At 32.0% G+C, this 25,886-nt stretch overlaps 1 protein-coding gene across 1 annotated transcript; it reads left to right on the top strand.

The window, feature by feature from the left end:
- Positions 1-425: 425 nt before the first annotated feature.
- LOC129915129 (uncharacterized) lies at positions 426-24,631 on the top strand. Its single transcript, XM_055994594.1, has 18 exons — positions 426-652; positions 711-1,317; positions 6,742-7,053; positions 7,145-7,610; positions 7,678-7,720; positions 11,053-11,211; positions 11,329-11,956; positions 14,116-14,898; positions 15,011-15,625; positions 15,694-16,377; positions 16,444-16,977; positions 17,150-17,554; positions 17,681-18,160; positions 18,222-18,872; positions 19,137-19,955; positions 20,018-20,401; positions 23,330-23,680; positions 23,744-24,631. Exons 1-18 carry the CDS (start codon positions 512-514, stop codon positions 24,013-24,015), a joined length of 8,334 nt encoding a protein of 2,777 aa, XP_055850569.1. The 5' UTR covers positions 426-511; the 3' UTR covers positions 24,016-24,631.
- Positions 24,632-25,886: the final 1,255 nt, after the last annotated feature.

The following is a 25,886-nucleotide window of genomic DNA, read 5'->3' as shown; positions in this document are numbered from 1 at the left end:
CTTGATTCAAAGAGCTGTAATGATAGTTTTTTTTTTCATTTTTAATTCATTTATATTTCTTGATAAAACATTTAATTTTTTCGATAAAAAATATTTATTTTGACTTTTTTTGACTCGATGATATTTTTTCGTTAGCATTTTTGTTGTGAAATTTCGTTTCGCTTCAGCTGCGTACAAAGCTGAACCAAATCGGATCGGGTAATTCGGATTCAATTCAATCCAAGTTTACATAGACCTAAATCCCGATTCAATTTGCCATATAAACAATGCTTTATAGCATGCTATAATTTTATTTAAAGTGGAGACTTTTTTACACACACAAAAGTGAAATTCAGCAATGGCTTTTCTATTGGAAAATGGAAATCCTATACCTAATTGGAAAACTGAAATGTTCTTGTCTTTTTTTCTGGTATTCATAAACAATTTTCAAAAGAAAACAAAATAGTCAAAAAGTAAACAAATAAAAAATCTGTTTTTGTTGCAGCCAGCAGAAATTTTATCAAAAACAAAAATGACCAAAGATCTGATAAAACTATGTCGAACATGTTTAGCACCTGATAAAGATCTAATATCCATCTTTGATGAAGAAAATTCAGAAAACAATGATTACAGATGTATTGTGGATACAATAGGAACCCTGACAAATATTATGGTAGGAATTGTTTATGCCTTCATCAATCTTTTGCACAAAAATCTTTCTATACTTCAAGCCAAAAAAGTCTGACGGTTTGCCAGAATTAGTTTGTATTCCTTGTTCCAACGAAATTCAAAGGATTCACTCTTTCAAAGTAACATGTGTAAACTCTTATTACGTTTTAAGAAAAATGTTGGAAAAAACAGATGAAGATGAATTAATGGGCCAGGATAAAGTCCCTGAGCAGAATCTTTTACTATACAATGATCAAAATACTCAACAGAAATTTGATTCTGGCCATTCGGACGTTAAAATCGAAGAACCGGGTTGTTCTCCTCTCGCCATGCATTCTGATAGAGCTGATCAAAACCAAAGAGAAATAATGATTCAGAAGTTTGAAGTCCTAATTAAAGAAGAACCCAGCTCGTCTGAATCTGAATTACAAGTTGATTTAGGTAAATCACTTCCAGCTAGAAACGAAGAAACTGAAACAATGAGTTTAGAAACAAAGCACGATATTGATTCTTGTAAAAGCTCAAATAAAAGTGTATCTGAAGAGGATGTAGAGGAAAATACTAGGGAAACAAACACAGATGAAGATGATGAAACGTTAGGGAAAGACGGTGTCCAAAAAAATGATAAGGAAGGTCAACCAAAACTTCAATGTCCTAATTGTAATAAGAGTAAGACATTTATTTTTATATTTTTATAAGTTAAGGAGGTTAAATAGTTCGCGAAATGACAGAAAAGGGTCACAGTTTAATATATTTTAATTTTACTTTACAATAATTATTCTCCGATGCACTTATTAGTTAACTAATTGAAATCACAAATACTAATAACCCTTTTCTAACCAACACGTTGGTATAATTTTCCTTAATGAATCTCGAAACAATAAGGGGAACTCTTTAACCCCAAATAGCATATGAACCCGAAATCTGTTTCTCCCTTTTCGACTGTGTTTTAGTTATTTTAATGTTTTCACTAGAGCCGAAATGAGGTAATTTCGCAAATGGTCAGTTCAGATAACAAATTAAATTTTTTACTTGCGATATAGATATATATATAATACTGGCTGACCCGGCGGACTTCGTTCCCCCTTTTCCAAGTTTTATTTCCAATTTTTGATTTTGTAATGTGTTAACCTTTTCCCATTACACATAGGTACATACATATGTAAAACTGTTTAAAATATTACACAAAGCAAATCATTTGTTTGACAGCTATTACAAATTTTTATCGGAATTTATTCAACCAATAAAGGTTATATAATTCACAAATATACAAAAACTGGCTCTGGTTTCACTTCTTATTTTTTTGTTGCAAAAAGTGCCTAAATCGATGAATCCCGCCTGCCATTATAGAAAAATATGACTCATTCTCCCTTTCTTTTGTGAAACTGTTAATGATTTCTGTTTTGCACCAGAGGCCTGGAATTCCAACACCAAGAACGATCTTTTTACTTTTTTTTTGTTTACACAACCTGTTTTCTTATGACGTTATCACGTAAAATTATCGTCCGTAAACCGACTATACAAACAACCATTGTTTTTGTTTTGTTGACTTTCGTTTTAACTTCCAAAATATTTATTTGCGGAATGTAGCATCCACTTTCAACGCTCATTTTTAATCCACTTTAAAAATAGTATTCTCTCTCTTACATATTTTGGTTTCATTGAAGTTTGTATTTGTTCGTTTCTTAACCGTTACCGTGTGAGTAATGTTGGAGCCAGTAACCGAAACAATAGCAATAGGATAAGATCTTAAAAAAAAAACGATTAAAAATGAAAAGATTTCGTCTTAATTGTATTCATGCATACGTCAAAATATTTCTTTAAAAAAATAAATCATTTGATTTTTATGCGGAAATTGTATTAATGGTAGTTGAAACAACTTAAACAAATTTTAAGTTGCAGTCATATTAATTTTCAACTGTGAGATATACTGATGGTAAACAATTTTCTTTGCGGGACTAACATTTTAAAGAGTTAATTCATGTTTGTTTTTATTACCCTTGAATATGAGCGATTTTGAACCCCAAATATTGAATTTGCTTATAACTTGACAACATACCAGGTCCAACTATAAAACAAAACCTGTCTCGAACGAACCTTATCACACACACACACGCACACACACACAAAATTTCATAAAAATCTATATCTACTGTCATTCGGACTTCAAATATGGAATTTAACTATAACTTGACAACAGCGACACCTACTGGGTCCACACACAAAATTTCACAAAAATCTCTCCAGTCTGGTCAAAATATGCAATTTTTCTTAAACTCGACAACAGCGCCACCTACCGGGTCCAATTATAAAAAAAACCTGTCTCGGACGGACCTTATCACATAAACAAAATTTCACAAAAATCTGTTCAGTCGTTCGTTCAAAATATGAAATTTTTCTATAACTCGACATCAGCGCCACCTACCGGGTCCAATTATGAAACAAAACCTGTCTCGGATGGACCTTATCACACCCACCAAATTTCAGAAAAATCTCTCCAGGGGGCCAATTCTGGTTCTGTGAATAAGTGAAACGAAAAGCTTTTCACTTGTTCACTCATTTTATTCTCGTTCTGTGAAAAAATGAAAACAAACATCAAAAACATTCATATAAATATATATTTTTTTCACTAAATTATTTGTGATATCATAGGATGAGAATCGTTTTTCGTTTCAAATGAATCGAAAAAGTGAAAAGAGTGTTTGAAAGCTAAAATGAAAAAGTTTTTTTTTTCGATTCACGTTTTCACAGAACCAGAATTGGCCCCCAGTCTGGTCAAAATATGAAATTTTCCTAACTCGACAACAGCGCCACCTACCGGGTCCAATTATAAAAAAACCTGTCTCGGACGGACCTTATCACATAAACAAATTTTCACAAAAATCTGTTCAATCGTTCGTTCAAAATATGAAATTTTCCTAAAACTCGACAACAGCGCCACCTACCGGGTCCAATTTTGAAACAAAACCCGTCTCGGATGGACCTTATCACATACACAATATATTTTATAAATATCTGCCCAGTCTTTCGTTCAAAATATGCAATTTTCCTAAAACTCGACAACAGCGCCACCTACCGGGTCCAATTATAAAAAAAAACCTGTCTCGGACGGACCTTATCACATAAACAAAATTTCACAAAAATCTGTTCAGTCGTTCGTTCAAAATATGAAATTATCCTAAAACTCGACAACAGCACCACCTACCGGGTCCAATTATGAAAAAAAAATTGTCTCGGACGTACCTTATCACATAAAAAAAAATTCACAAAAATCTGTCCAGTCGTTCGTTCAAAATATACAATTTTCCTAAAACTCGACAACAGCGCCACCTACCGGGTCCAATTATAAAACAAAACCTGTCTCGGATGGACTTTATCACATACACAAAATTTCACAAAAATCTGTCCAGTCGTTCGTTCAGAATATGCAATTTTCCTACAACTCGACAACAGCGCCACCTACCGGGTCCAATTATGAAACAAAACCTGTCTCTGATGGACCTTATCACACCCACCAAATTTCAGAAAAATCTGTCCAGTCGTTTAGAAGGAGTAGGGTCACAAACAAACGCACAGGAGAATTATATATATAAGACTAGCTGACCCGGCGGACTTCGTTCCGCCATTTCTGGTATTTATTTCTAATTTTCGACTCTGTAATTATTTAATTTTCAAATGAAAAAGAGGATCAAAACTTGAAGAGTTCATAAAATGAGTTTAAAAATATTCACTTTTAAACTTTTAGCAAAAGTGGCCTATGCAAAATACTCATGCATGCGCATAACTAAAAACTATATTTTCTATTAGTTTGAGATTTTTTGCAGGCTTTTAAAAATTCAAAAAAATTAAAAAAAACTACTCAAAAATTCCTAAAAATTAGTTGTTTTTCAAAAATTCATATTTCAAAAGAAGTGCCTATGAAAAAAGTCCGTTTGAGACACCTATTCGCCCCGACCGATTCGCAGGGCGTTAAAAAAAACTGTGTTTTTTTTTAATTTTTTTGTATATGTTATTGATTATTTTTTACTCTAATGCTTTTTTATAAACTATATTTTTGGTTTTTCCTTGGTTGGTTGTATAAATGAATAAGGCTGATGGCTTACCAACACGTGAACAACCAACATAAAGTTGACCATGGGAGAAAACTGGATGTTCCAAATGTATACCACAGATTTCAAGGGTTTGGCCTTGAGATTTATTTACGGTCATACCAAAAGCAACACGAACAGGCAACTGCAAACGCTTAAATTCAAAAGACAAATCAGATGGAATCATTGGTATTCGTGGTATTAAAACATGTTCGCCCTTAAATTTACCAGTTAAAATTGTTGCTTCTATAAGATCATTCATTAAACGTTTCACTACCAATCTGGTGCCATTGCTGACCCGGCGGACTTCGTCCCTCCTTTCCTAGTATTTATTTTCAAATTTTAGCCCTGTAATGTGTAAAACTTATCCAATACAAAAAAAAAAAATCGGTTCACTTGGTTCGGTTGATATTTGGAGCACAAACTACTAAAATTCATTTTGGCTATTTAGGAAATTCAATTAGCAGTAATTTTTTTTGAAAATTAATGTGTGTCCTAGTGACAGATCAAACAAAATATTTTTTACTATTTTGAAATAATTTCATGTTTTAAATTTCTATATTTTTATCCAATAAAGGCTCTGGTTTATTAAATTTTGTTTTGTCTCAAACTATAGTTTGGTTTGACGTTTTGCAATTGTATATTGTAGTGTGTGTGAAAATGTATGTGAATCCGTCTCAAAAAGAGATTTGAAAAGATCGAATCTTCCGGAATCTTCCGGAAAAGTAGCAAATTTTTTTCAATGCAGGTTGATTCGACTGCAGATTGAATTTTTGGTTGTTTGGAATTCGAAATAAGGTTCTTAACACATTTTTGTAAGTTTTCAGTAGTATTTTAGTTAGTAAAATCAGTTTACTTTTAAACTTTCACTTTAGAACTTATGTAAGTAAGATTATAAAAATACTCATTTCTGTAGTGCACCACAAAATTAGTTTTCAACTCCTTCAAACTTTTTTCAATAAATATTTCAAAATGGCCTTTTAAAAATTCGGCACTTCAAAAATTAGCTTTACTTTACAAATTTAAATAATGTATACCTATGTTAAATTTTAAATAAAGCTGATGAATTGGGAAGTCATTACCGGTTAGCAGTGTGCATTAGATTATAATTTCATCTTAAAAGCCAAGTAACATGAAGTCAAGTCCAACTTAAGACAGTTGAATGATTTTAAACCCCAAATATTGAATTTGCTTATATTTTGACATCAGCGTCACCTTCCGGGTCCAAATATAAAAAAAATTGTCTCGAATGAACCTTATCAACAAAAATTCACAAACATTCACAAAAATCTATACAGTCTTTCGGACTCCAAATATGGAATTTCACTATAACTTGACAACAGCGACACCTACCGGGTCCAATTATAACACAAAACCTGTCTGGGATGGACCATATCGCACACCCGAAATTTCACAAAAATCTGTTCAGTCATTCGACCCCGAACACGAAATTTGCATATAACTTGACAACAGCGCCACCTACCGGGTCCAATTATAACACAAAACCTGTCTGGGATGGACCTTATCGCACACCCGAAATTTCACAAAAATCTATTCAGTCATTCGACCCCAAATACGCAATTTGCATATAACTTGACAAAAGCGCCACCTACCGGGTCCAATTATAAAACAAAACCTGTCTCGGATGGACCTTATCCCACCCACCAGATTTCAGAAAAATCTATCAAGTCGTTTAGAAGGAGTAGGGTCACAAACAAACGCACAGGAGAATTATATATATAAGATAGAATTTGACATTCGAATTGAGATAATTTAGGGATACTTCTTCTACTATGGAGCTGGGCCAATATTTTGGATTAAAAGTATAATTAACCAGCAATCGCATATGGATAGTTTGCAAGATACTTGAAAATGCACCAGTGACAAAAATTAAGTTTTGTTTTTATTTCATTTGTAAAACTAGTATTAACGTTTTTTTTCTTATTGATTTTCTTACAAAAGATGCATTAGGTGTTTTATTTTACGAAAAATTTTTTGTTTTTAGTATTCAAGCATTTAGAGCGCCTGAAAAAACATTTAAGTAATCGCTCTTATTGCAAAGGAAATTTAGTTTTTACTTGTTCCATATGTGGCAAACTTTACAATCGCCAGTATAGTCTGCAGCGCCATTTTATGGTTACTCACAAACAGATATTGACGAAGGAAATTGTAACCAAAAGTAAAAAGACAACCAAAGACAAACAAACAGAAGAAATGCAAAATGAAGAAATTCAAATGAAAAAAGTATTGGAGCAGCCTGTAAACAAAGAATTCGAAACAATTGAAACATTGCGTCAGTGCCTTCGCTGCAATATAGGTAAGTTGAAAAAATATCATTTTAAAAGAACATTGCGAAACAAACACTAAAAAATAAATTGTTGGTAAATAATTTACATTTTATTGTTTAGTATTTCAGGATGACGACTCTTTGGCTGAACACAAGAAAACTCACAAAGAAAAACCACATACTTGCAACCTCTGTGATAAGCCTTTTAAATGTGCTTATAATCTTAAAATCCATCTAATGAATCATGACAAAATAAAACCTTTCCGATGCGAACAATGTGATCAAAGCTTTGTCAGGAACTCTTGTCTAACCAGGCATTTAAAAACCCACATGGGTGAACGTCCGTTTACATGTGAATTTTGCAACAAAGGATTTACTTATTTGTATGCTCTAAAGACTCACCAACGTTCTCACACGGAAATACGACCGTTTGCTTGTACTCTATGTTCGATGCGATTTAAGTTTGCAAGCACTCTTAAAGAACACCACAGGACACATACGGGCGAAAAACCATATGCTTGCAAAATATGCCCAAGAAAACTTTCAAGCAAGACTAATTTTAAAATTCATATGAAAACTCATGAAAAGTAATATGGGAACCTTTGTTTTTTAAATTAAAGAATTAAAAATATTTCTTTTTTTTTATATTTTTAGAAGACCAGCGCAACAAGTAGGGAATGACTGTGATGATGTATCAGTAAAAGTTGAATATTGAGAAATTAATAAACAAGGAGGATTAAATGCTTTTTTTAAATTTTGATGGAAATCTAAAAGTGACTTTCAATAAAAAGTGAAGTTACGAGGTAAACATATTAGGCTGACAAATTTTTCATACATCATATTTTCGCAAATGATGGGATTACCTAACCTACTTAAAAAATCTCAGGATAAAAAGTAATTGATCAGTTCATTATTCAGATTTTGCGTCGTGAAAAATTGGTCAGCCGAATTCTATTTTTTTTTTCTCAAAGTACATACATACTTGAATCTTAGTACGATCTATGACATCACCTTTTTCATTGATAGCCAAGCGGCAATAAAAGCGATTTCTGCCACCTTAATCAAGTCAAAGCTTGTTTCTTGCTGTCGCGAAGAGCTTAGGGTTCTTGGTATGCAGCATAATGTAAGACTCTGCTGGGTTCCAGGCCACAGTGATGTGTTCGGCAACGAAAAAGCGGATGAGCTTGCAAGGGAGGGCTCAGTTCTTGATCCCTCTCTCATAGACCATAACATCAGAATCCCACAATGTGAAATAAAACGAAATATCGTCAACAATATTTCACAAAAAACCAATGAAAGATGGAACCTCCTAGAAACCTGCGGTCACACCAGGAAACTATGGCCGAACTTCGACGAGAAAAAATCAAATAAGATCTTACTACTTAGTAAACCTTCCTTAAGATCCCTAATAGGCGTCTTAACGGGACATAACCTACTAGGATACCACAAAAAGAAAATGGGGCTTAGTACGGATGATCTATGCAGAGGCTGCGGCAATGAGGACGAACAGGAAAACACTGTTCACTTCCTCTGTCACTGCCCAGCACTCTGTCGCACTAGGAAAAAATTCTTAGGAAACTACTTCTTTAATGAATTAGAAGAACTATCGGAACTTTCAGGCAATAGCCTACTGAACTTTGTAAAGTCCTCCAAATGGCTCGAACAACCATAGCATTCATAGGTTATCACTTTTTCATGAAGTTACAATACTTCAGGGTATCACAAGGGATCTACATTGATCTAAGTGTGACGGTAACAAGATCAACTGTCAGCCCATTTAACCTAACCTAGTACGATCTAATATTTCAGGAGCATAAAATGATCTAACACATATAGCCCAGTAATTTTAGGCATTTTTTACCCCAATCTGCGGAAAAATTCCTACTGGGCTCGATTTTGGTATAGACCTTCGTTACGGCGTTGTAATGTTGTAAGTTATAGAGGTCAAAAGGTCACTGAAATCAGTTTTTCGCATATATCTCGTGACCTGTTGCTCGGAGGTTAATACTGGTTTATGGAAAATCTGTTCGTCATAAAATTATCTACAAATATTGCCTTATGCATTTTTCTGTAAATCCAACCGATTTCGGACTATATTATAACGTAGTCATTCAAACTACATTAATATGTTCAAAGTTACGATATGACTCTTAGAAGTAGTCTAAGATTGATTTGGGGTGTTTTGACCCTCAAATGTTTTTACCCTGAGACCAAAACGTCTCAGGGTAGGTAATTTTGACCTGAGGGTCAAAATGAATTGCTAAAATTTTATTAAATAGTTAGTTAGTAGCTAAGTAACTTAGTTAGTTAGTTAGTAAGTTAGTTTGAATATCGATTACAAGTGAAACTTATAAAAACGAATTAATAAAAAGCAAAAGAGATTACACATGTATTTTTCAGTATTCAAATACTGAATTATTCACTCTTAAATAAAACAAACCTATTATTACGTATCATGTATTATGCCTGCGCTTGAAACAGCTCTATTCCGAAAACGATTGGATTTACAGAAAAATGCATAAGGCAATATTTGTAGATAATTTTATGACGAACAGATTTTCTATAGACCAGTATTGACCTCCGAGCAACAGGTCACGAGATATATGCGAAAAACTGATTTTCGTGACCTTTTGACCTCTATAACTTCTAACGCGGACGCGATATCAATGTCGATTTTTAACATCTTCATAACAACTCCGTAACGAAGGTCTATACCAAAATCGAGCCCAGTAGGAATTTTTCCGCAGATAAAACCTAAAATTACTGGACTAATAGAAAAAAATAAAAATAAATACAAAACAAATTAAACTTTTTTTCGATAGCGACTTTGATGCAGAAAGTATATTCCGAGTCGACTTTTAAACTTACGCATCTGAAGCGAACGGATAATTCTATAGAAAAAGTAGCACAACGAAATCTAGAATGAAAAAAGTCGTTACGCTTTTCGTTTTTCAGTACCCATCGCTAGAAAAAATTTCCACATTATTTGGAGAGATTTCACACATGACACTCAGTTTTTATTGTCCCGAAAGATTTCCCTTGATCCAAAAGTGCGTTCTTAACGATTTTTTTTTAACAACAAAATCGTAAACGTAAACTTCGTTCTACTTTTCATTTGCAGTAGAATTGAAAAATATACCAGTTTAAGCCTAGTACGCTGCTGATGCGAATCCGTCGAGATTTCGCTAGCTTTTCGTTTTCTTCATGAAGACCCACGAAAAATTTCGTTTCGATTCAGTAGTTTACTAGGCTTTATTTGGAGACTGGAAAAATTTTCGTTTCGTTTCAGCTGCGTACTAAACAGAAAAATATTCCAGTCTCTGAATTCGACAGCTTAAAGCCTAGCACGCAGCTGAAGCAAATCAAAATTTTCTATACAAAATTTCGTTAACGAAATCTTGAACGAAAAATTTCGTTTTGCTTTTTGTTTTTCAGTACGCAGCTCCAGCGAAAAATTGGAGAGTTTTCACTCATTTGTGACTGCATTTTTCTTGATTCCAAGAGCAGTGTTGACGGTTTTTTCACTGCGAAAAAGAAGTGGAGACTTCTCGAGAACTGTCAAAACTTAAGAATGGCTTCTTAAGTTTTTGACAGCTGCCCATTGAAATTGTTGTTGTAAACAAATTTGTATGGGAAATTGTTGTTGCTTTTTACTTTGCCAAATTAAACGTCAAAAACTTATTACTCCATTTTGTAAAATGGCGACTCTAATGATCATACCTTGTCTTCTTATACCATGAGAGCGATTTGCTTGTTTTTAATAATTTACTATTTGTTTTGCAATTTGTGAAATTTTTTTCGCTGAGAATTCGACCTATGCAAGTGTAACCAGGGTCTAAGGAACTCGATAACAAAAGTAGCCAAACAGTTTTGAACTACCTCACTGAACAAACTTTTTATTTGTCAACCAACTGTCACACCTTTGTGCCTATATAAAACGGCAAACATCACTCCAAAGCTAAACAATTCTAATTTTATAAGAAAAAAAATGTTTTTAAAATAAACAAAGCTTCCAAAATATAACATTTAAAAGTATTTAAACAAGTGCCAAATATGCCTGTGGGATTCTCCAAGGCATGCCGAACATGCTTAACTCTCGATGGAACACTTATTTCAATCTACGATTCAATAAGCTACCATGGAAATGGACGTGTTACCGAAATGATTAAAGACATTACAAAAATCAAAGTGAGTAAAGAAGAGATACACAAAAAATTTATGTACCTATTCTTATTAGTAAAAAAAAAAACGAAAACAATAATTACCATCTTTAAATGTAATTTATGGTATCTTTTCCAATTAAAGCCCATGAAATCCGATGGACTTCCTGAACTTGTTTGCCAGACATGTTTAAATGAAATAAATCGATGTTATTCATTTAAAGTCAAATGCCTAAATTCCGATAGTACATTGAGGAAACTCTTTGCTATTGAAGAAGAGCTTGAAACACCACCACAACAACAACAGGTGGTGGCGCAAGACGAGGAAATAGAATACAAACCTTTAATTCACAATTTTATGTTAATTCATAATCCGGACGAGCCGGAAACAGATTTTGAGCCACCAATTAAAATTAAAACCGAAAATAACCAAGATGAACAGTCGTATGGATATTTTGTTATTACTTCAGTTTGTAGTCAGAATGACCAAACAAATGGAGGTGATGGTGAAGAAACAATTAAATCAACACCGCAAGTATACATCAAAGAAGAGATTGATTATGAGATGGATGCTTACAATGCGTCTTCAATGGGGCGCTTAGCATATAGCGATGTAAATAGTGCTGACCAATCTCATTGTTTAGATAATATATCATTGGAATTATCACATCCACAAGTAAAACTAGAACATGAAGAATCATTTGCATTTGAAACGCCAATTATAGAAAATGCCCCAGTGAAACCCTGTTTTAAATGTCCTAAGTGCGACAGAGGTAAGTATTTATTAATTTTAGGGTCAACTTGAATATTTTTTGCGATATAGGGCGAAATAGGTTCCCAATATAAGATATGTAATAAAAAGAAATAGGACCAAAAAAATGGCAAGTGTGACAAATAGTTACAGATAGTAATAGCCAAATACAGGCATTTTTTTTACCATGGGAAAGGGTTTATTTCCACCTGTTTAGGAGGGAGGAACAGTTTAAAAAAAAATGACTAGAATTAAAAAACAAAATAAAATGCAATGAGTATTTACTATTTTTTTCAAGACTTCGAATTTAGATCCAAATTAACAGCTTTTATTGATTCATTGTCACGATATAAATAATTCTAAGGGCCCTATTATGACTCGCGAGTCAAACGTTCTACTCAAGTCGAACGATTTAGGAAACCCTCATGTCACCGTATTTATATAAGAAAACTACACCGTCCACTTCGTAATGCAGCCAGAAAATGATGTGTCAGTCTCATTTTTTTTAAAACGCGGAATCAGTTATTATAGGCTCATCAACTTTGATTCGCCAAATTTTTTTTTTGAGAATTGAATAGAATAGAAACACTACGTACCTACTTGTTTATTGCCAGCATTAAAAAAGATGTTCGACTTTTAATACGTAGAGTAAAGTGGAAACTTTGAGCGTCATCAAAACAAAAAGAAGAAAATCTGGGTACCCGTTGTAATCTGATCAAATCTAAGTTGGGCATTTCACATAATACCAATATAAGAATTCAGGGGTTTGGACACTTGAAAAACAAATAACGACCTTATGGTTGACAGAACTCGAAGCTAAGATTTGAAAATGATATTTTAAATTAAAAAAAAATTATTGTCTCATTATTATTAATTGCATACACATTGAACTTTGAGGGCTGTGTCATTTTTTATACAAAGTGCTACAAATGCGTTAAAAAAATGGTACTAAAATTTTATTAATAATTAATTAAAGCATTGTCTTACTGTATTGTCCAGAACAATGAATTGAATTGTGCAGGACTTTAAATCTTAATAGTGATAAGATTAAACCAAAATTTCAAATCGATCCACAAAATATAATAAATAAAACATGTAGTTTATATAAATTTTTGGTTGCGAACTATTTTTATTTTAATTTTTTTTTATTCATATAACATATGAAAACTAAAACATAAAATTTTCGAATTTCCAATACGAGGATACGAGCATTATTTATTTACTTATATACAGGTTCTAAAAAATCACTAAAAAATCGAATTGTTTGACTCTTACATTTTTTCCACCAGTGTACAATGAGAATGACTAAAAACTGTTTTAATTTTGCATAAATGTTAATAAATTTTATCACATTGGCAAGATGTATTCTTGTAGAGGCTCAAGCGTTCTACAAAAAGGTCCTTGGTATTAAATCGATTGTTTTAACCATTTAGAAGATATTTGTATCTAAACCCTAATGCCCAATGATTTCAATAGTTGTATGACCCTATTTCATAGATGATACATCACATACATTACATACATCATACATTAAAATTTTTTTCATACATTACATACAATTTTTTGTTTCATAGATTTCATTGGAAGTAATGTATAAAATCTATTCTGTTGTAGTTGATGTAATTATTTTGACATTTCGTTTGAATGAATTTTGCATAATATAATTTTTCAATTTGTTACAAAATTAAATTTAAAAAAAAAACGAATTTTTAATAATTTTCTCAAACTTAAGACCTCGAATATCTTTTAAACGGTTAGATAAACGAAAAAAGTGAATCGCCCTTTTTTCATATAAGAATATGGCTAAAATGTTAATAGATAAAAAGTAAGATTGATGTAAAAATGGAAATTTGCGAAACTCAGATTTGATGACCTTTAGAGGTGTCTAGCAATCGATTTTTCGGAACATAAAATTAAAAAAAATATTTTATTTTGTTGACCCATCCTAGTGGTTGCTTTAATAGCTACAATAGTCTTCTTTAGAGCTTACGTTCTACGCGCCATGTAATCAATAAATTTCGGGCACCTCTTTTTTGGTATGGGGTATCATTGCTTTTTAACTAGAAGTTATAAGTGCTGTTTGTTATTCAAAGTCTTTTCAGATATTAATATTCAAAGTAATATTCAACTTGACTCGAATTTTATTTTTTCAAAACGAAAATTAATTGATATTTATTCTAGAATTTTTATATACTTCACGTCTCAAAAAACACATGCGGTCACACAACTCCAAACCGTATATGTGCACAACATGTTCAAAAACATTCAAGCTTCAAGCACAATTAAAGAATCATATCGATTCAATTCATCGAAATATTAAGCCTTTCAAGTGTGAAGAGTGTCCTCGAACTTTTTCTTTTCCATCAAAATTAAAAGAGCATCTCAGATCACATAAGGGAAGTATTAAAGTTACGCCCACTCCCACTCCTACTTCAACTCCCGCTTCAAGTCACAGAGACATAAAGATATTTGAGTGCGATGAGTGTCCTAGAACGTTTTATTTCCCATCAAAACTAAAAGAACACCTCCGATCACATAAAACTAAAAACTTAACAAGTTATTATGAAGAGCCAACTGAATTTGCCAAACATATTGGAGATGAGAAATACGCAGACGATCCGAAACAAGAACTTAAATACACTGATCCTGCTAAAAGTATTGACAAAAACCTAGATGACAATATAAAAGAACAACCTTTTGCTTGGATGAATGAGCACCAGAATCAGCGTTCAACAAGACGTTCAGCTCGAATTCAAAGAGAAGAATTAAAAACTCCAGATAGTGCAAATAATGTAATACAGTCAAATAGTAGCACTTCTGAGCCAACTGATGTTAAAGTGAGAACAAGACAACAAGACAAGTTAACAAGGATTAATTATGCGGTTGATGACGAAGATGAAGCCCCTGATGAAAAAAACAGTGCTGAAGGATCACATCAGTATAATTGTCCCCATTGCACCAAAGGTAAGATATCGAGATGAATTTATTGGGTAGATGAGCGTAATAGGCATACCTTCAACTTTTGCACTTTAATGTTGTTTGTTTATTTAATTTGTTAAACATTTTTTTTTTTCAGTATTTAAATACTTATCACGTCTAACCGAACACGTTGTATGTCATAGCGATGCCCGCCCATTCGATTGTACAAATTGTGGAAAATGTTTCAAATCTCCTGGTCAACTGGCACGACATCTTAAAACAAGCCACAAAGTCTTTACCTTTAGAAGAAGTAGAAAAGGATTTTCTAGGCGGCGAGGTTTGAAACGAAAAAATGTAAACAAGAATTTTATTCGCAAAAAATTGGATGTGGGCGTCAAAAGTTCGGACTACATAACTGAAAATGAAAACCAATATGAACAAACAAAAGAGATCAACATTGATCCATCAGGTGAAAACGAAATTCAAATTGACCATACGAATGAGATTAGCCCTGATCAGTCTGAAAATATTTGTGATGATAAACAGGTTCAAGAAACCATTAACAGTAATAGTCTAGCAGAAATCGAACCAACACAAGATAATATTAAGAAAAGTGAAATAACGAAATGCGAGCTCACATTGAAACATTCGAAAAAAATAAAAAAAGAAAAAACACCCGAAAATTTGGAAAATCCACCAGAGCTTCAAAACGAGACATTGGAAAAAAGTATTGAAGAACCACCAACATTTCATTGTGAAAAATGTGATGAAAGTAAGTATTTACATAACTGCATGACGTTAAACAATTTAATATAAGGAAAATATTTTGTACATTTTCAGCATTCCATGTTAGTGCGCGTTTTTATACTCACATGCGTGGCCATGGCATTGAAAGGCCTTTCATTTGTTCGTTATGTGGTAGAGGTTTTAAGAATAATGGCAATCTTAAGAGCCACATTGTGATAACCCATGAGAAACTTAAGCCTTTCAAGTGCAATGATTGTAAACGTACATTTTCTTGTAAATCAAATTTAAACAAACATTTAAAATCACGGGTTTGGACGCATAGTTGTGTTAAAGAGTTCAACGGTCGTCGTGGAGGTGCAAAAAAGAAGATAAAACGTAAAAAGCTATCAAATAAAGAACATGAAAATGAAGACTTAATTGAAGACAAAGACACAAGCGAACAAATTCAAGGAGAACTTTCTAATGAGGACAAAAACGAAAATTCACTTATATCTTCTGCTGATGACAAGTGCAAACTTGAAACAGAACAAAAAACTGGAGAATTAAATGAAGAAGTAAAAAGTCCAGATGATAATGGCCAAGAAGCACTTGTTGTTGGAGTTAGTCCAGATACAATTAATTTACCAGAATCAGTCTCAGTTGAAATGAGTTCCGATTCCCCCAAATTAGAATCAGAAGACCAATTAAAAAAATCAGATTCTGTAATTAAGCAAGCAGAAGAAAAAGGTGCTAATATAAAGCAAAAAAAGAAACTTGAGTGCCCTCATTGCAATAAAGGTGAGTAACATAATTTTTTAAAAAAATTAAACACTCAAATAAATATTAAATAATTTTGTTTTCAAGTATTTTCATACGAGTCCTATCTTAAAAAACACATGCAAAGTCACAGCGACGAAAGAAACTTTATCTGTACAATATGTGATAAGGCTTTCAAATACAAAGTTAGTCTTAAACATCACAATTTGGTTGATCATGCAAAATACAAGCCGTATAAATGTGATAAATGTCCCCAAGAATTTGCCAACGAATACAATTACAGAGTGCATCGAAATAAACACAACAAAGTTGCTAAAAGAAAGACAAAGTCTAAACGACGACGTGCAATTGCTAAGCCTCGTATTACTACTGTTGTAAAATCTGAAGACAATATTAAAGATAAACTTCCCGAAGGAGTAACTGTTGACAATGAGAAGACAGATCAAACAACATGTTCCATGTGTAAAATTGAACCAGAAAATTTAAAAGAACACATACAACAATTCCATAATTCAAAAGAATCAGCATGCGCATCTGTCAATCCTACAAATCATTCCAGTCAAGATGAGAAACAAAGCCTTGAATCAACAAATACGTTTGATTGCCCTCATTGCAAAAAAGGTGAATTTTATACAGCTTCTGTTATTTCGATACCTAACAAACATTTTATCAAAAGCAGCTGAAAACGATTTCTGAAAATTGTTTTTAAATTTCCGCTTATGATAAATTGATGATTTGGGTTCGATTAAACAAAAAAAAAAAAACAAAATTTTGATACCATTTTATTTTTCAGTATTTTTGTTTGCTTCGTACCTTAAAAAACACATGCGATGTCATAACGATGAAAGACCACACATCTGCTCAACCTGTGGCAAATCTTTCAAAGATCATTGGAGGTTAAGATCTCATATGAAGATAAAACATGCTCCGGGTTCCAAGAAATATAGTCACAAGAAAAAGAGAAGAATTATCAAACGCGAGAAATTAGTGATTCCAGTTGTTGGCAATTCGGATGACCAAAATCAAACAAGTGACACTTTGAATATTTCACAAAACAATCTCAATGAACAAAATAATGCACTCGAATCTAAATTTGTTGAAGCTGACCCCGAAACAACAGATCAATCGAGAATACCAACTGCCGATAAAATAACAAATGACGATGCAGTAAAACCTAAATGCACGCTATGCGATAGAGGTATGTTTTCGGTACAAATTTTTTTATTTTGAAGGTCATAATTGTTTGAAGATTAAAATAAAGTAACTTAAAGAATCATATTATCCAAATTGAAGGTTTTTAATTGGAGATCATCTTCTTTTTTAGTATTTCAGTTTGTCTCACAGCTTGAAACACACATGCGCACTCACACGGGTGAAAGGCCTTATGTATGTCACATTTGCGATAAGACCTTCACTCAAAATGGTCATCTTAAAAATCATATCCTGATAAATCATAAAAAAATAATGCCATTCCAATGCAGCGTTTGTTTCCGTGGGTTTGCAAGTGGTTACAATATGAGAGCCCATGAAAAAACCCACTTCAATCAACATCGTAAAAAAGTTAAATCTAAATCTAAAAAAAGTGCCAAATTATCTCAAATCCATAATCAGCATAGTACAAACGAATCAAATAAAGAAACCGTCCAAAACACTCAAGACGCCATTGAAGATCAATTTGTTCAGGATTTTGAAAAACTAGAGCTACATCCACTCTTTGGATCGATGTCTACAAGTCACGATGAAAATCCAAGTACCGCTACCGAACCAGTAGAAAATTACTTCCCGTGTCCCCACTGCGAAAAAAGTGAGTAATACACAGATGATACCCTATGGAAAAAAACTAACTTATTTATATTCTATTTTAGCATTTGTTGTTCAATTGGATCTCAATGAGCATATGAAAACAACACACAGCGCAAGACCATTTTATTGCTCAATTTGTTATAAGACTTTCAGACAAGAACCTCACCTTAAAATTCACATTCAAATGAGTCATACAAAATCAAGGAATTTCAAGTGCAGTGAGTGTGATCGAGTATTTCTTACATTCTATATTCTCAATAAACACATGAGATCACACAAAGGAAAAAAGAGCCACATTATCAAAAGTAAATCTAAGCGTGGTCACAAAAAAAGAGGAAAAAATCTTAAACTCACTGACGATTCTGAGCCACTTAATACCAATATTGAACAAGTGGAAGTTAAAGAATTCTCCAATGTAGAAATTGCAGAAACTAGCCATACTTCAAATGAACAAAATCAACCAGAAGTAACTGCTGTGAAAAATAATGTTCAAATGACGTGTGCACTGTGTTCTGTTTTAGTGGATTCAGATAATCTAACCGATCACATGAAGGAGTGTCTTAACATATCACAAAGTATGAACATTCAAATGAAATCAGAACCTTTAGAATCTCCACAAGACTTAGGGCATCCGCTTTTTACAACTTTTTCAAATCAGGAGGAAAACCGAACGGACACTGGTGTTGCGAAACAGTGTCCGGAATGCAATCAAGGTAAACATTTTAAAATGCGTACTTTAAAACTGTCTATCGCATATTGTAATCACTTAGTGGATAGGTGATAAAGTAGAGTTTTCCGTTATTAAGTATCAACAACTTTTTTCGGGCTGACCCCATAAGCCAATGCTTTAAATTTGTGAAAATTGTTAAATAATAAAATCACATTACCGCATCAACGAGTATACAACATTATTTTTTCTAGTGAAACTAATAATTCTTTATTTTATTTTATTGTATTTGTTTTTTTTTTTTTTGCAGAGTTTTGTAGTTTTTCAAGCTTTGCTGAACATATGCAAACTCATAGGGTTGACAGACCTTTCGTTTGTGCAACGTGCAGCAAAGCTTTTAAGAAAAATGCACATCTAAGATCCCATATTATGATTGTTCATAAAAGAATACTACCATACAAGTGTACCGAATGTCCTCGGGTATTTTCCAGTAAATATAATCTAACCACGCATTCAAAAACTCACCTCGCAAAAAGCAATTTGAAAAAAGGAAGTTCTAAAAGACGTGCAATTGTAAAAAAGAGTTATTACAAAGACCCACCTTATCATGCTAAACCTTATCATCCCGAAAACACAAATCAGACCACATCAAATGAGAATGAGAAAAATGAAAGTCACGAAGATACAACAAATTATACTTTGAATGAAAGTCATGAGGATACATCAGAATATACTTTGAATGAAAATCACGAGGATACATCAAATTATACTTTAAATGAAAGTCACAAGGATACATCAGATTATACTTTGAATGAAACTCACGAGGAAACAACAAATTATGATTTTCAGAATCCATTAAATCAACCTGAAATACAATTATCAAGTGGTGCAAATGATAAGAAAATAAGATGCACATTGTGTTTTGTTTCAATTCATGCAGATGATTTATCAAAACACATGCAAGACTTTCATAATTTACCCGTATCACTAACGTTAGTGCCAATTAAGAAAGAAAATTTAGAGGAACCTGACCAATTGATGGATCGACCCTTGGAAACTGAGCCCAGTCAGACAGAAGCACCGAAGATTGACCTACCACGTCGCCTTCAATGTCCTACATGTGATAGAGGTGAGGAAAAATTTAGAAGTAGTCTTTAAACTAAATCTTGAATATATTTTTTTTGTTTTTAGAATTTGTACACCTTTCACGGCTTAATGAACACATGCGGGCCCATAGTGATGAAAGACCATTCATCTGCTTAGTTTGTGGAAAGACCTTTAAACGACACGGCCATCTTACGGCGCACATAGTGACGTGTCACAAAAAAGCTAAACCATTTAAATGCAAGGATTGCCCCCGAACGTTCTCAAGTAGCATAAACTTGGAATTGCATTCACAAACACACACAAGCCAACAACTTTATACCAGCTCTATTGTTGATACACACACACAAAGTGAAATTAACTTAGATCTACCCGCGTTTAATGAATCTCTTCCTCCATGTAATTTAGAATCTACACACATGGAAGAATGCACCGCTCAAGAAAACCATCAGTGTACTTTTTGTCCCACAGGTAAGACATTGAGAATGAACTTTCGATTAAATAATAATTTTATTAGAAATACGTTCAAAGTTGCTTGAAATGTGTGTTATGTAACATAATCTTATCTCTTAACTGTGTGGAAATTGTATTATACGTTTAAGTTTTCTGGAAAACAGAAAAAAAAACTTATTTTTGGTGGTAAATGGAAGTAAATTATCTCGGTTTCAATTTCCCACAAGAGATAAAAAGCCATTTAATTTAATTTCATATATCGTCCCACAGTGTCCCACAGTCACCGCCCCAAACGAAAACCATGGATTCCTGAGGTCATTTTACGTCGAAAAACTTAAGAGGTAATTTTCTCGTTTTCGTCCCGTTTTCGAGTTACCACGGTTTTTATGATTTTTGTTCTCTTTTCCCTTATCTGGCTTTATCTTTGCCAAACTACGTTTGATTTGAAAGATTTTTTTTACAACCAATCAAGAATTTATTACAGTTTTAGTTTGTTTCAAAACTTTTTTTCTGCGGACAACCGTTTCTCCACAATTTTGCATCAAACACAATTTTGTTCGTTTTTTAAGTTGATTTTTACACTTTCATATCATTCAAGTCAAAAAACACGTTAATGAATATTACTTTTTTGTGCTTTTTATTAAAGCCCAGTTTATTTTCATAAAAAAAATAAGTTTTATTCCATAAAAAAGGCTACTGAAAGTAATTAAAAAAAAAATAAACAAACTGAGTGAATTAAAAAAAAAAATAATTTTTAAATAAAAATTTAATTTAAATTAATTAAAAACTTTTTCTGAGATATTGTGGTAAAGAAAAGAACAAATAGATAAAGCTCAGAAAAAGTTTTAATTCATTTAAATTAATTATATTTAAAATTTTTTTTTTTTAATTCACTCAGTTTGTTTATGTTTTTTAATTAATTTCTGTAGCCTTTTTTGTGGAATAAAACTTATTTTTTTTAAGAAAATAAACTGGGCTTTAATAAAAAGCACAAAAAATTAATACTCATTAACGTGTTTTTTTGACTTAAATGATATGAAAGTGTAAAAATTAACTTAAAAAACGAACAAAATTGTGTTTGATGCAAAATTGTGGAGAAACGGTTGTCCTCAAAAAAAAAAGTTTTGAGACAAACTAAAACTGTAATAAATTCTTGATTGGTTGTAAAAAAAATCTTTCAAATCAAAAGTAGTTTGGCAAAGATAAAGCCAGATAAGGGAAAAGAGAACAAAAATCATAAAAACCGTGGTAACTCGAAAACGGGACGAAAACGAGAAAATTACCTCTGAAGTTTTTCGACATAAAATGACCTCAGGAATCCATGGTTTTCGTTTGGGGTGGTGACTGTGGGACACCCTGTATATCAACGCCGAAGATCAACAATGCATGATCTCCCAGAGAAAATAGAAGTATAATGCAAATTTCATTAATTCGGAATCACGGTTTTTGATTAGCAATTAGATATAATATTATTATTCCGAATTCGTTGAATTACTTTAAACACATGTTTTTTTTATATAGAGCTCACATACATTACATATATGGATGAAAGTGTTTTAAAATTAATATTCAATTTTCTAAAACAGTGAAACAATTTCAGTAACAAACGTATCGAAAAAAATTTCTTCAACAAATATCATTTTATAACCATGAGAAATTAAAAACAATTTGCTGATACGAAACTTTAGGGATCAATCATAAGCCTTCTATCAAACAAATCCGGTATATTCGGAGAAAAATTAGTTATGCACATATTCTTTTACATAATCATCATCAAATTAGCAAGGGTATAAAATTATACCCGTGCTAATTTGATCAATTTTAAATTCCAGCCAAACTATTCGTTCCAAAAATTTGAAACTTTACAGACTTAAACCTTAAAATTGTAGCTATCATTAGATTTTTTTAACTGTTATAAAATTTCAGAGAATCAGCCTGGGGGGTCATTCCGTAAGGACCATTTCACACGTTTTTGGCTATGTGTGAAATGGCCTTAACTCGATTATCGAAAAACGATATCGTTTCGACGATGGTTTGATTTACATAACTTCAATAAATCGCTATCGTCGCAAACGATATCGTTTTTTTGCTTTTTTTTAAGTCGACTTTTCAAACTTTACTGGTAGACCAGAATGATGTAGCTGTGGCTTGTGTCTTGTGTCGCTGTCAAAGTTAAAAAGTATGAAATTAGTATATTGGTGCCAGAATACGTAGCTGTGGCTGTGGCAAGGAAATTCGCTGTGGTACAAGTCGAGTCGACTTTTACTTCAAGCTACAAGCGCTAGACTTTTGACGTTTCTATTGGGGTTGCTCAGTTAAAATTTTTTTTTTTTCAAAGCGATTGACATTTTAGTGCGCCACATAATTCTGTTGATCTTTTCTACATTTTGAGCGATTTTATTTGACATCTTGTACCACCGCGTTTTTCTTTGCTACAAGCGAATTTTCATTCTGTTCAACCAGTTTATCTTTTCTGCAGCAAATTCCGATTATATTAATTAGAAGATTAAATAAAGCTACTATTTGTAGAGTATGATTGCTGCTATGATTAATTCCAAAATTATTCCCAGAATACTCCTGATGTTGTTAAAGAGAAAAAAACATAACTTTAAAAAAATATAGGTAGGTCAACAAAGAAAAGGACGTTTTTAGTTTAATTTCCTATGAGCAAAAGTAATCGTTTTTAAGTGAATAACAAGGTGGTATTCTTCAAAGTTAGAAGTACTTTCATATTGTTTCATCTAAGTTATATTTTTGTTTTCATGGGCATATAAAAATAAGATGACAACATAAAAAGTTGTAATCAAAACTAAAACTGATAAATGTATATTGGTTGTTCTTTTTTTGTTTTAATTGGTTAGATTAAATATTTAACATCTTATTTAAATATGCCTATTATATCACAATGTTTATTTTTTTATTTTCAAAATTCATAATATTTGTTAGTATTTAAATCCATTTCACATCTCATGGAACACATGAAGGTCCACACCAGTGATCAACCTTTTATTTGTTCTCTTTGCGGCAAGGGTTTCAGTAGTAATGACGACCTCATCACTCATCGTTTAATACAGCACAATAAATCAAAACCTTATCAATGTGATCAATGCGAACGGGAATTTAGAACAAGCTTAGAACTGAAAAAACACCATCTCATGATTCATGGCAATAACTTTAAACGCACGCAAAACCCAATGCGTCGTAAAATAAAACATCCAAAATTAAACCAGGCTCCAAATAACCAAGAGCCATTAAACTATGCCGAGGATATACCTCAATGTAATATTTGTAAAAAAAGTAAGCTGACTGCAATACAATGAGTTGAGTTTCGTCTGTATTAATTAATTTATTTACTTACAGACTTTTCCAACAACTGGGTACTAAAGGAACACATGAAATCTCATACTTCTGAAAAGCCATTCGTCTGTCCAATTTGTGGACATGGTTTTGCTAAAAAATATAATCTCAAAATTCATATAATGGCACATAAAAAAATTAAGCCTTTCAAGTGTCATTACTGTCCCCAATCGTACTGTACGAATTCTGGATTGAATCATCATATGCGAACACATACTCATGGACGTAAGCGAATAATTATTGATTCAATTGATGCTGAAAATGTAACGCTATAAGTATCAAATGAAAAAAACAAAAACAAACCAATATGACTAAGAATCTTCAAAAACATAAATATTAAAAACTAAAATCTGATTAATCGATATTCTTCCTAGATACCCTTTAAGTTAATATAAGGTAACAAAACAAAAATATGTACTGCATTTAGAATTAAGGTTAAAATTATATTGTATTTAAAAATAGTTCTTATTAGAGAGAAAAAAGCGTGATTTAAAATTTCTATATAATTCAGTTTTTATTTTTTGGGATTATTTTAATGATATTTTTATATTGATTTAACATATCTGTGAATTTTGGCATCAAATGTAGTCCCTGTGATAAATTGCAGCAAACTATTTTAAACGGTTTTCAGCTTGTTTTAATGAGTTTTCCAAATGTTGAAATTATTAAATTTTTACCATGTAAATATAAAATTAATACGTTACTTATTTTTTTAACGTTTTTAATGAGCATTTCTAGGGTGTTCTGTAGGAACGGATAGTTCAAAAATGACTGAGAGCTATCCTTACGAAAACAAATTATCCCAACTAGTTCATAAAATAATAGCTATTTTTGTTCACTTTTGAATTGACGGACAGATTTTTAACTACTTTTTATGCTATTTTTATAGCTATTTTTGTTCACTTTTGAATTGACGGACAGATTTTTAACTACTTTTTAAAGAAGAAGTCCAATAGCTATGAAAATTTTAAACTGTAGTGGCCTAAATATTGTAAAAAATTATAAAAGAAATTAATTGTTAAAATTCCTTTATTGGTATTTATTGTGAACGAAAAAGTAAGATGATGAACGAAAAAATACTATTTTATAAACTTGTTGGAATAAATTTAAAAAATTTTGTTAGAACAATCATAAGAGTGGCTACCAGCCATTTCGGGATTATTTATTCCTTACCGGACATCCGTATACATTTTTGTCTAAAGCTCAATACATCTCTTTCAGTTTTCAGTTAATTAAAATATTATAAATAAAAAACTCGATCAATTAAAAAAGGTTACAAGATTATGTAACATCCAAAAATCTCATAAATTAATTACAATGAAACGTGCGTCGTCTTAACTTTGCCTTGCGAAATACTATTTGAGACACAAAACGACCCACTGCAATATAGACATACAAAATCAATGAAATATGATCTATGTATTTATATTATCAAATATAATTAAGTTTATTCTCCTTTTTGTTCTTTCAAAATTAAAAATGTTTCTGTGTTTTTTTGTTTGTCTATGCGATTTAGTTTCCTTTACTTAGCATGGTTAAGTTTCATTTCAAAATACATTTACGTAAGTTAAGTTAAAAGATGTCATTAATAATAATTCATTGTTATTATTATTATTATTCGTTTTTATGGAATCCTAGTACTTAAGTTATATTTGGAAAAAAAATTATAAAAAGAGATTTTTGAATATAAATAAATATGTTATTAGAACAGAAAATGTTTGTGAGATAAATAAACAAACATTGTATAATTTTTTTCTTTAAAAAATAACAACTAATATGTACCGGATGGTGATGGTGAAAATGTAACTTAAAGCAACAGAATGACTAGTCAAATTTTGAATGACTAGTTGTAACTAAGCTTAACCGGTCACTGTGGCGTATGTGGAACATTTTTATCTACATATATAAAAGACATATATTTTTGTACCCAAGTCTCTAAACAAGTTTTGATTTAAATACGAGTAATATGCTCTTGCTTATAGTGAACAGGACTATGCATCCCTGCTGAATAAATGTATTTAAAAATATTTGATCCAAATCCAACGACATCAAAAGAAACGTCTCTTTGAGCTACATGTATTAATACATGAAAACCAAAACTTTCTTTGATGTCTGGCTTCTGGGTTATTTGCAACCCAAATAATGG

This window comes from Episyrphus balteatus, chromosome 3 (assembly GCF_945859705.1).
Source record: "Episyrphus balteatus chromosome 3, idEpiBalt1.1, whole genome shotgun sequence".
Classification (NCBI taxonomy): domain Eukaryota; kingdom Metazoa; phylum Arthropoda; class Insecta; order Diptera; family Syrphidae; genus Episyrphus; species Episyrphus balteatus.
This window is presented reverse-complemented; position numbering and strand designations above follow the sequence as displayed.

Excerpts from the sequence above, each read along its gene's own strand:
- LOC129915129 (XM_055994594.1), top strand. The coding sequence starts at position 512 with ATGACCAAAGATCTGATAAAACTATGTCGAACATGTTTAGCACCTGAT. Across the intron at positions 11,957-14,115 it reads ATGTCCTAAGTGCGACAGAG|AATTTTTATATACTTCACGT; the intron begins GTAAGTATTTAT and ends TATTTATTCTAG. Across the intron at positions 23,681-23,743 it reads ATGTAATATTTGTAAAAAAA|ACTTTTCCAACAACTGGGTA; the intron begins GTAAGCTGACTG and ends ATTTACTTACAG.